This window comes from Myxine glutinosa, chromosome 9 (assembly GCF_964187855.1).
Source record: "Myxine glutinosa chromosome 9, kmMyxGlut1.1, whole genome shotgun sequence".
Classification (NCBI taxonomy): domain Eukaryota; kingdom Metazoa; phylum Chordata; class Myxini; order Myxiniformes; family Myxinidae; genus Myxine; species Myxine glutinosa.
Genome location: NC_136269.1, coordinates 69,663,383 through 69,675,952, shown reverse-complemented (window position 1 = coordinate 69,675,952; position 12,570 = coordinate 69,663,383). Strand labels below are relative to the sequence as shown.

Sequence of the window (12,570 nt, the reverse complement as noted above, 5' to 3'; positions counted from 1 at the left end):
AACAAACCACTTGAAGAAGTTAAGTCACTCAAACTCTTGGGTTTCACAATCAGCCATTATCTTTCTTAGGCAGACGAGAGTTTCAAGACCACTCCCTCCTCCCCCAGCCCTCCCCCTTCCACAGATCTCCCGATGTCCCTGTTCTCTACTGTTGTTGTGCTTGTGTGCTTCCCTCTCTCTCCCCCTCTTGTCTCCCACTCCCTTCATTGTATGTTTTATGTGTCTGTGCATGTTTTCATGTTCAATGTGTTAGCTCTTACATGAGCCTCGTTTCTGTATCCCAATTTTTTTTTAAAAATAAATGGACTGGACTCCAAAGCCAGCCACCGACTGTCTGTCTCTGTCTGGCTGTCTGTCTGGTTCTGTGTCATACAAAATCTTTCCTTGGCCAATATGAACTGCTCTCCGCTTTGAGGCTGGCACCTCTATCTCACATCTTGCCCCTCTTATGTCCAGTAATTATATGTATTAGTTCCACCACGAGCATTTACAACTGCAAAAATCAAACAATGTACTTTATCAGTCATTAGACAAGGGTACTATATACAGTCCTATATTTAGCAGATGAGAAAGCATTAACCTTTGCTTCAGCAGAGTCAAGCAGCAACTTGCGGAGAGTATCGTAGTACTGCGCGTTCAGCACGTGATCTTCTGTGTATGTGATGTTGAGTCGTAGAGAACCCTTGCCCTGCTTGCGTCCATTCCTCGGCTGCAAGAAATACCTACACGCAGGACAGCAAATGGTTATCTGAAGATGTGGCATGCACACATGTTCTGTTCCAGCAATGCACACCTTTAATCAAGTTGGGTTCGTTTGGCAGCATCAGGTCGAACATTATTAGTATAATGCTTAGAGAGTATATTTTTAATAAGAGATAAATTCCCAATAAAAAAATATGAGGAAATGTTCATTTTCATTTGAAATTAAGACTGAGTACTGTATTTGACATTTAGGACAATAATATTCTTAACTTCCTTGCAATCATTTTTTTTCAATACAGCAACATGTAAATTGACAAGTTAAGTATCTTCGTCACTTTGAACAAATCCGTAGATGACCTGGGTCAGCATGGACCATGAATAACAATTGCATTCCTGCCTAATCTTCTTCTTCATTTGTACACATCACAAGAGTGTGGTGCAGCATCATCAGGAATGTTTGTGACCTATTTTTGTTTGCACTTAAGGAATCAAATTTATTTCAATATTCATTAAGAAATAGACTGTAAATAATGCTGCTCATCACAAAAAAAATAACTAGAACGTCACTCAGTAGAGAGCATTCCTCTGCCTGGTTGGCCATATCACTCAATGGTGAAGAATCACTAATAATTATTATACTAGCTGGATCTGAATCCAGATCTTCACCAAAATTGAATCGATTCTTCCTCGTCACACACAGAACCTGTCCAACAAGTTTCGTCCAAATCCATCCATCACTTTGAGATATCCCACGATGTATCATTTTTGGCCCCATCTCCCAATAGTGAAGAAACACTTTAAAAAAAAAGTTGTCAGACACCCAACCGGTCCACCAAGTTTCATCCAAATACGTCCACAACTTTTTAGATATCCTGCTATATATCGTTTTTGGCCCCATCTCCCAATGGTGAAGAATCACTTTAAAAATTCTGGTAGCCGGGTCCGAATCCGGATCTTCACCAAAATCTAATCATTTCGTCCTCGTCACATACGCTACCTCTCTGCCAAATTTCGTCCGAATCCGTCCACAACTTTTTGACATATTTTGTTCACAAACAAACAAACGGAAAGGCAAACAGACAGGGGTGAAAACATAACCTCCATCAAACTTTGGTGGCGGAGGTAATAATAATTAAATAATTAAATAAATAAACTTTAGTCGGAATCAGTGGTGTAATGGATAGAGCATCCGTTCTGAGTCTGGGAGGTCAATGGTTAGAACACTAGCAGAGTCATACTAGAGAATTGAAAAATGGTACATGCTTTGCTATGTCCTTGCTTCTTGTTCAGCATTTAAAAATGATAGAGCATGGACAAAACCATAGGTTGGCAATCAGTGCAAGCATTGATGGGCCCAATGGCCTCCTCCTGCATTGAAATTCCTTGTGAGCGAACTCATTATTGCAACTTGAAAAGCATTATTTGTCACTATATTGTAATATGTTTGAAGCATATGATCAGGAGAAAATGTTATAGTGAGTTACCTTTTACTCGTATTTTGTTAACTTATTGCACTGACAAGATTTATTACCTCCACCACCAAAGGTGGACGGCAGTTATGTTCTCATCCCAGTCTTTCTGACTGTCTGTGAGCAGGATATGTCAAAACGTTGTGGATGGATCCAGACGAAATTTGGTGGACAGGTTGGGTGTGTCACAAGAAAGAATCGATTCGATTTTGGCTAAGATCTGGATCTGGGCACGAAAATGTATTCAGTAATTCTTCACCATTGAGTGGTGGCGGAAAAAACGATATATAGCAGGATACTATCGTTTTCAAAGTGCATCTTACCAGGCATTGTACATGGGGTTCGGCAGGATTTCCTTAAGCGCGATCCGTACTTCGCCGAGGAAAGGCATCTCACCCAGCTTCAGGTTGCAGGCATTGAAGAGTTCTACCCTGAGGTGAAAATTATGTCAACATTTCATTTAAACTTAAAAGAAAAAATGCACACTCAAGAACATGCTGATCAACTTCTTGCTCACAATGAAGGCATAAAACAACTCTGATCAACTTTGAGTGAATTATAAGGACCCTAATGAATGCACAAAGTACCAAAAAGGCTCTGTGATGCGAACACAACCTATCAATACAAACCCTCACTGCAGAAATCTCAAATTAAATTCCTGAAAATCCTGAAACTAGAGATTTAGTGCAAATATTTCAAGCACTTGAATATGGTATTTCAAGCACTTCACAGTTACCAATATGAAGTTGGTAACCAAAAACCAAAACAAAAATGCCACTGAAGACGAGGTGTGACTAGGTGCACCATTCACACACAAAGCTGGCGACTAGGACGCACACTTGCACATGAACATTGAGCATCCACGCAATATATTTTACTTGATCTCCAGCTTTTCCAGGTCTTCCTCCTCAACGTCGAAGTGGTCCTTCCGAGCATAGCTGCCAGGCCTTGAAACCTGCAAAAATGTGGTCATCACTGTTTTGTTGGGACAGGCTGTACGATGGAGATACAAAAGCTATTGTGCTACCTCCCTTGACAACCTCCTCCAATATGTCTTGTGAACACAAGGCCAGAGCTTGGTATTTAAACTCAACATTGCGATGTTAGAATAATCACACAAGGAATTACATTTTAAACTTCACGATGGCTGAAATTTAAAAGTGTTTATAGGAGGCAATAACCAATGTGCAGTACTTAGAAAAGGCATGCAAACATGTTGAACAGCCGATGTTATGTGAACACGCGATCAAATGGCAGTTACACGGCACGTGTGAGTACTAACATTCGTCTTGATGAAGCGCAGCACTGCAGAACATGCCGTCATGCTGAAATCATTCCAAGCCGGCAGTACCCAAGTCAGCGTAATATATATATCATGCACTATCTTTCACAAGAGTATGCTTTTGCAATGGTACCAATCAGAAATAAATCCGAGGCAGCTAACTACAGCTTGAGTTACAGAGAAATTAAATATAAAATATTGGAAGATAAAATAAAGGTCAGGGTCTAAGGCTTAAAATCAATTATCATTGATCAGAAAAAATCCAAATAAAACTCAGAGGAGCATCGGTGGCATCGCTGTGTCCCACATGATGCAATTGACCAGCAATCAGGTGTAGTGAGCACACTTCAACATATCGTAAATTAAATTGATCATAATGTATTTAGAGGAATTAGACAGGATTCATTCACAGATTCACACAGAGCCTGGTGTTGGCTTAGCGGTTAGGGTGCCGGCTTGGGATCCTAGGATCCTGAGTTCGAATCCCGGTCTATCGCTGAATTAACGCCAGGGGGGTTGACTCAGCCTGTCATCATTCTGAGGTCGGCAAATTGAGTACCAGCTCACTGGTAATTCCCTGTGTGTCGCAAGAGGCAACGAACAGGGATGGCGACAGGAAGGGCACCCGGCCGTAAAACATTGCTTCAAAAAGAGGACCACGGTGCCCGAAAAAGGCCAACCCCTGCTCTGCAGGGGAAAATGGCCTCTGAAGGTGGTTCTTTTTCTTCTTAGACAGGATTCACTCATTGACAACTGGAGCAGATATATTCATGTTTAAGACTGGGTTAACGCTACCAAAAAAATCTTTATCCCTACTTGGTGTAGTCTTTCTTTGAACTGCACTTCTCATCTAATTGCTGCATTAAAAAAAAAAACACGAGAACTGAAGCTACGAATATTCAAAATCATTCAATCAGCACTGGTTGTGAGGTTCACAAACATTTAGTTGTGCATGTGATGAAGAATTGAAATCCTTCTCAGAAAGCCCACAAGGGGGCAAGATAAGACAGGTCACAGAGGAGGGCAGATCCCAACCCTGGGATGAGATATGGGAAATAAGCGGAAGAAAAGCGGTAAGAAAGTGAACATGCTTAGTAGTCTACCAGCCAAATCTGAAAAGAGGCCTATTTAAGGAGTTGGCTCATGTGGTCGGGTAGAAAGATGCCAATGGTACCAGCTGTTAGGAGGATCTTTGGGGGTCATCACCCATGTGGATGTAGGGTCTGAAAGTGGTGCAATTAGTGGTAACCAATTGAAAGTGGTAACCACCAAAAATTACTAAATTTGTTCCAACTCATACAACGCTCTTATTATAGAAACTAGAAACGGTGGTGTCCTTTATTGCTATTGTGGAGCTAATTTGCATGCAATTATGACATCACAAACATGCAAAATCTTTTTTTCTGAAGTCTTTTTCCTTCTGAGGTCTTTTTTTTCAGATCCTTCTGATGTCTTTTTATTTTTTAAATAATTTCTCCTTTTATATATTCACTGTGCATTTTCTGGTGCATCTTTGCAGCTCATCATAGCGCCATTTAGTAGCAAATATATCTAGATTATCAAAAATGTACATTGTGTTGGTGTAGGATATGGAATCTATTGATGAATCCTGTTTCCATGGTAACGTTATTGGCGATTTTGGTGGAGAAGCAAACACCTTCCATTGTTCAAATTTCAATAACTGTTGTTGAATAAGCCATGAACACAATTCTTGCACTGAATTAAAGTTCTGTGGTTACTCTAAACAATTCTAGCATTCAATGACCATTTTGATAATTTGCATATCACGAGGATGCCACATACGGCAAAAACGGTATTTTTCTAAATGCACAACACTTTTATCTTTCATCAAAGCACAGATGACTGTCCACCAACTGACTTGTGACCTAGTTGTCACTATGATCTCCTGCAAAGTGTCAAATGATTTTTAGAATTACTAATGGTAGCAGTACCTCGTGTTTGACTCATGTATATATGAATATGAATGAATGATCGTTTTAAGGCCATTTTCCCCGCTAGAGCGGGGGTTAGCCTTGCGGGCCCCATGACAATCATGGTTCCCTGTTTGAGGCAATGTTTTTATGGCCGGATGCCCTTCCTGACGCCAACCCTTGGTCACGCTCTTACGATGCGCAGGGATACGGTGTACCTATTCTAAACCGGGGTACACACCGGGATGATTCATCCCAGCAAGCTGGTACTCAATTTGCTGACCTCGGAAGGATGACAGGCTGAGTCAACCCCCCTGGCGTTAATTCAGCGATCGACCGGGATTCAAACCCAGGATCCTAGGATCCAAAGCCGGCACCCTAACCACTAAGCCAACATCAGACTCATGTATGAAGGTCACTAATCGGGTAGGATCTGGATATATTGTTTAGGGTTCATAATGCTGATAGAATTCTAATCCATCTTTCACTCTTTCTCTTTCTAGGTCAACGAGTAATATAATTCAGCAGCCATGGACTTCAGCCCACTCAAGTTATTGAAATCAGAGGCAGAAGGTTACTGTAGACCACAGAAAGTGCATCATCTGCCAAAAGGAGGATGAACAAAAACTGAGGCACAGCTCGATCCAAAGACTTAAATCATTCCTTGTTGTTCTCAAAATAAGGAATGATGCTGGAATATGCATTCAGTATGATCAATTGGATATCGTTGATACAAGTCAAAGACAATAATAACGAACTTGAATTAATCGAGCCACAATCTGATCTGCTGTGGTATAAGAACTGCTACTCAGCATTTACGTCATCATGTGCACACGATACACCATAATGTCAAAGTGGAATGTTTTTCAGAAATTTTTACAAATTAATTAAAAATGAGAAGTTGAATGTCTTGAGTCAATAAGTATTCAACCCTTTTGCTATGACACTCCAAATTGTGCTCAGGTGCATCCAATTTCCTTTGACCATCCTTGAGATGTCTCCACAACTTGATTGGAGTCCACCTATGGCCAATTAAATTGACTGGACATGATTTAGAACGAAACTTACCTTTCTACATGATATCGCACATTTGACAGTGCATATCAGAGCATAAACTCCACCATGAAGTCCAAGGAACTGTCTGTAGAACTCGGAGATAGAATTGTGAAGAGGCATAGATCTGGGGAAGAGGATAAAACAATTTCTGGAGTATCTAAAGCTCCCAAGAGCAAAGGAAAGAATATGGAATTACCCAGACTCTTCCTAGAGCTGGCCATCCGACCAAACTCAGCAACCTGGCAAGAAGGACCTTGGTCGGAGAGTTGACCAATAACCCAATGACCACTCTGACAGAACTAAAGAGTTCCTTGGCTGAGATGGGAGAACCTACAGGAAGGACAACAGTCTCTGCAGCGCTTCACAAATCTAGGCTTTATGGGAAAGTGGCCAGACGTAAGCTACTTCTGAGAAAAAGGCACATGACAACACACTTAGCGTTTGCAAAAAGGTACGTGAAAGACTCAGGGCATAAGGCAAAATATTCTGTGGGACGATGAGACGAAAATTGAACTATTTGGCCTAAATGCAAAGCGCTACGCTTGGCGGAAACCAAGCACAGAAAATCACCCATCTAACACCATCCCTTCCATGAAGCGTGGCGATGGCAGCATCATCCTATGCGGATGCGTTTCAGTGTCAGGGACTGGGAGACTTGTAAGGATGGAGGGAACAATTAATGGAGTCAAATACAGGCAAATCATTGAGGAGAACCTGCTTCAGAGTGCAAAAAACCATTGACTGCAACTAAGATTTACATTCCAACAGGACAATGACCACAAGCATACAGCCAAAGTACAGTCGTGGCCAAAAATATTGCCACCCTTGCACTTTTTCAAATAACTCACAACTTTCTCCAAAAATAAGTTGAAATTGACAAAAGTATTTGGTCTCCACAATTCTTAATTTCACAGTTAACATTACAGAACCTTTGTTTTTGATTCAGAATTTTTGATTTGATTTGATTCAGATTCTGAATCTTAATATAATATCCTTTTAAATCAGAAAATAAAAAGAAATCGCATCGACAAAATTAACACCCCAGACTTAATATTTGGTAGCACAGCCTTTTGACAAAATAACTGCAGTCAAGCGCTTCCTATAGCCATGAATGAGCTGTACTGTACTGGCAATTCTGCCAGTACAGTACAGCTGTACCTCTGTACTGGCAATTTTGCCCACGCTTCTTATGCAAACTGCTCCAGTTCTCCCAGATTTGAAGGGTGCCTTCTCCCAACTGCTGTTTTCAGATCTCCCCACAGGTGTTCAATGGGATTTAGATCTGGACTCATTGCTGGCCACTTCAGAACAGCTCAGCGCTTTGTCTTGAACCATTTCTGGGTGATTTTTGAAGTGTGTTTGGGGTCATTGTCCTGCTGCAAGACACATGACCTTCGATGGAGACCCAGCTTTCTGACACTGGGTTCAGTATTGCGCTCCAAAATGCCTCGGCAATTTCCTGATTTCATGATGCCATGCACACATTCAAGGCACCCAGTGCCAGAGGCAGCACAGCAACCCCAAAACATCACTGAACCTCCCCCATGTTTGACTGTAGGGAAGGTGCTCTTTTCTTTGAAGGCTTCATTTTGTTTTCTGTAAACATAGAGATGATGCAATTTACCAAAAAGCTCTAATTTGATCTCATCTGTCAACAGGACATTCTCCCAGAATGATTTTGGCTTGTTCAGGTGTTTTGGAAAACTCCAGTTGGGCTTTCTTATGTCTCTCTCTCAGCAGTGGGGTCCTCCTGGGTCTCCTACCATAGAACCCCCTTTCATCGAGTTGGCGATCGATGGATAGTGCGAGTTGAAACTGTCGTACCTTGTGTCTGAAGGTCAGCTTGAATCTGTTTGGCAGTTGATCGAGGTGCTTTCTCCACCATTCGAATAATCCTTCGCTGCAATATTCCATCAAGTTTTCTCTTGCAGCCATGTCCAGGGAGGTTGCCAACAGTGCCATTGACCTTAAACTTCCTGATAACATTGCGTACGGTGGGCACAGGAACATCAAGGTCTCTGGAGATGGACTTGTGGCCTTGAGATTGTCCATGATTGGCTACAATCTTGTGTCTGACCTCCTCAGACAATTCCCTGGTTTTCTTTCTTTTTTCCAAGCTCATTGTGGTACACACCGGCACAAAATAGCAGAATGACTCCTTTTCTCTATTCAAACTGGTTGAAGAAGTGATTTTTATATTGCAGGCACCTGCAACTCATCATGTAGGCGAGTTCAATTACAAAGTAAAGGAGAATCACTTGTTTGAAATCTAATTATTTCTAACAACTACTAAAAGGTGCCAATAATATTGGCTGGGCCATTTTTGGATTCCTGTGTGGAATAAGCTAAAATTTCGTAATTTTTTTCAGGTTTTTTTGTTTTGTTCGACTGCAAACCAAAGAAATACATATGTGAAGACCAAAATATATTTTAATTTCAACAATTTTCTGGAAGAAATGGTGCATTATTTGAAAAAAGTACAAGGGTGCCAATATTTTTGCCACAACTAACACTGAATGGCTTCAAAACAAGAATGTGAAAGTCCGTCAGTGGCCCAGCCAAAGCCCAGTCTTAAATCCCATTAAGAATCTGTGGAGAGACTTGAAGATTGCTGTTCACCAACACTCCCCATCCAACTTGACAGAGCTTGAGTAAATCTGCAAGGAAGAATGGGAGAAACTCCCCAAATCCAGATGTGCAAAGCTGACAGACATACCAAGAAGACACAAAGCTGTAATCACTGCCAAAGGTGCTTATATGAAGTATTTATTTTCTTGGTGTTGAACACTTGTGTAAATTCGATATTTCTGTATTTCCTTTTTAATTACTTCATAAAAAAATATCTTTTTTAAAAATCCTGCTAACATTATGGGGCACTTGCTACGCGTAGATCAGTGACAAAAAAATCTCAATTTAATTCATTTTAAATTTTAAAGAATTGAGGTATTTTTTCTATGGATCGAGCAAAAAATTGAGATTTTTTTGTAACAAGAAGATGTGAAAAAAGTCAAGGGGTGTGAATACTTTCTGAAGGCACTGTATCTGGGGGAGGGTGTTCAGAGTAGCATATCTGGGATAGGGGGTTTAGAGTGTGGGGAACATCCCAATTCTCTTTCTGTAAATGTGTATCATATAGCACCACCCAGTGGTATTGGTATTACAAAATAATCTTTTTCTTATATAAAGAAAATTTAAACTTAACAATATACACTAGGGTGTTGTTTAAATCTGAGTGAGAATAATTCGAAATTTTTCAAATGTTTCATTTGACTCATTTTAGGTGGAGTCCGAGATTTGTCTGAGGTTCAAACCAAAGCATCCAACAAGGAGCTTCACAGCGAAGCAGAACTGATTTTTGGTCACGCAATATATATGCAGCAACGATCTGGTTCATGAAGGTGATAGATGACTTCTAAGCAGATGGAAGATGAGCTCGAGCATACATACCAGAATGCTTGTAAAATACAACATACCATCGTCCTTTGATTAAATCAGTCAGTGAAGCAACGGATAAAAATGCCTTGTTTCAAAAAAAATGTAACAATCGTTTTCTTGGGCAACTCTTTTCAGAGACCATATTCTATTTTCTTTTGTTATAGACTACGTGATTTGTTTCTTTGTTAGGTTTGGATCGGCTAATAAAATTGCTTCCGCTTGGGATGTGGTCAAAGCATGGTATATTGTTACACTACAAGCTTTGCTTCTCCAGCATCAACCACGTGATCCTGAATAGTGGTTTATGTGGATCCTTCTGAGGTTCTTTTTGGCAGTTGCTGAAGAGGGGATTTCATGCTGTGGGACAGAAGTTTGACGCAGCAGCCCAAAGAGCCATGCCTTAGGCATTCTGCACCTACCAGTTGTGCAAAAGCATGGATTTTGTACAGTGTTCTAGAAAAGTGTCGAATTGGGAAGAACGATTCGCTGAACTAGGTCTGACTCATCCAGGAAGAGCGATGATGTGGAGTTCAATCATGCCCAGGGCAGCAAGAGCAGCAGAACTCCAATTAGAGGCGACGATGAGAGAGCAACAATAAACCAAAAAATAAAAACAATTCGGCTTACAGCTCCCTTCATACGCAGCATGCAGGCACGCACCAAATTCAACTGCACACGGCAAAACCTGGGGTAACACGTGAGCGACTGCACAGCAAATGTTTATGGTCATGCAAAAGCACTTTTTTTTCCTTTTTTTGTATACAGTCGAGGCTCGTGAAAGAGCAAACATTTATCAAACAAACAAATCAAACAAACAAGCAAACAAAGTATATAAAAAGGGGAGCGGTCGACAAGATGGGGAGAGAAGGGGAGGAAGCACACAAACACAACATTTCAGAGCAGGGACATCGGGAGATGTGAGGGAGGGAGAGGGCCTGGGGGGAGGCAGGATAGGTATAAAACGCAAGGACACCAAGGACTTCCAGGAAAGAAGTCGGCACCTCAAAAAAGTGGATTTGGGGTGAAATTAGCGGGGGTAGAAAAGATCAAGCTTTTGGATTGGGGAAGATAAGAGATGGTGGTGAACAGCCGTTTTAAAGACCTGGAGGGAGGAGTGGGATTGAAGAGAGTGAGGGAGTTTGTTCCAGAGGCGGGAGAAAAGAGAAATGAAGGAGTGAAGGTGAGCAGAGAGTCTTGATTTTGGCAGTTTAACCATAAGAGGGTTGCAGGCAGATCTTGTGCGACCTGTAGGAATATTTGGGGGACAGAGCCCAGAGAGAGCTGGGGGAGCAAGGCCGGAGAGGAGTCGGTAGAAGACGGAAAGACCACCAACCTGCCTGCGGTGAGTAAGTGAAAGGCCCTCGGAGATAGCGTCATCGCGGGAGATTCCAATGATTCTGAACGCTTTGGTTTCAACAGCGTGAAGACAAGCTAGGTGTGAGGCAGGAGCACCAGCCCAGCGGGGAGAGCAGTACTCCATTGAGCTGCGGATGAAAGCCTTGTATGTGGTGAGGAGCTCAGGGGTGCCAAGGAAGGACTTCGCACGACGGAGGATTCCCAGTCGGCGACTGGCTTTGGAGGCCAGCTTGGAAATGTGGTTTTCCCAGGAAAGATCATGGCAGATAGTGAGACCCAAAAGCTTGAGTGACAGAACTTCTTGGAGAGGATTATTCAGAAAATAGATGGGAGGGTTGTCCAGTCGGTGTTTTCGGAGAGACATCGTAAGAGTGTGAGATTTGTCAGGATTGAAAGACATGTTCCACTTGTTAGCCCAGTCTGTGATTTTGTCCAGGTTTGCAGAGAGTGAGGAGGCTGCACACTGCCGATCTGAGGGATGAGGAATGGAGCGGCAGAGAGTGGAGTCATCAGCAAAAAGATAGAGAGGATTTTCAAAAGAGTCAGAGAGATCATTGATGAAGACCAGAAAAAGCACAGGGCCCAGAACACTGCCTTGGGGAATTCCAGCCTGAACAGGAAGAGGAGATTAGAGAAACCCATTCAGGACCACACGTTGACTACGACTAGAGAGGAGGTCCGCCAGCCATGCGTGGAGATTTCCATGGATACCAAAGGAGGAGAGTTTGGTGAGCAGAGCGGGGTGCCAGGCCGTATCGAAGGCACGTGATATGTCGAGGGAGACAGCTCTAATTTCCTGTTTGGCATTGAGGACCTCCATCCATTGTTGAGACAGCAGAAGCAGCATGTCCAGAGTAGAGTGACCTGGTCTGAAAACAAATTGATCATCAGAGATCAACCCATTGGAGAAGAGGAAAGATTTCATATCCGAAGCATTGATGGATTCCATGACTTTGCTGATAATTGGGAGAAGGCTGATTGGTCTGTAGTTGCTAGGATCTGTTTTTGCACCTTTTTTGTGTAAAGCGGTGATGTTGGCTGATTTCCAAGCAGATGGCAGTTGACCTTGAGCAAAAGAGAGGGTGAAGAGAACAGAGTGAGGGAGTGAAAGAGCGGAAGAACAGGATTTTAGGACCCGTGGGCTGATGCCGTCATGTCCAGTTGCAGAATCAGAGTCGAGGGTTGATATAAACTTTTCCACCTTGTCAGGAGGAAAGGACACGGAGTCCAGGAGCAGCTGGGTATGACTGGGTACAGAGAGGGATGGGTTTGGGACACAAGATTTAGAGGCAAACACAGAGTTGAGGCATTCAGCTTTTTCACGTGCGGAGTCAGTTGT

At 42.2% G+C, this 12,570-nt stretch overlaps 1 protein-coding gene across 3 annotated transcripts in view; it reads right to left on the bottom strand.

Moving 5' to 3' along the window:
• The window catches only part of LOC137435329 (ras GTPase-activating protein 3), a 267,088-nt gene that overhangs the window by 67,222 nt on the left and 187,296 nt on the right, over positions 1-12,570 (bottom strand). For 2 of the 3 annotated variants that reach the window (XM_068129019.2, XM_068129020.2), the window contains exons 8-10: positions 3,050-3,126; positions 2,495-2,602; positions 581-722 (exon numbers count right to left, since the gene is read on the bottom strand). In XM_068129019.2, the coding sequence (XP_067985120.1) occupies positions 581-722; positions 2,495-2,602; positions 3,050-3,126 (327 nt within the window). Of the gene's footprint in view, positions 1-580; positions 723-2,494; positions 2,603-3,049; positions 3,127-6,452; positions 6,655-12,570 lie in introns of those variants that run through there. The other variant, XM_068129021.2, reaches the window with a different exon arrangement.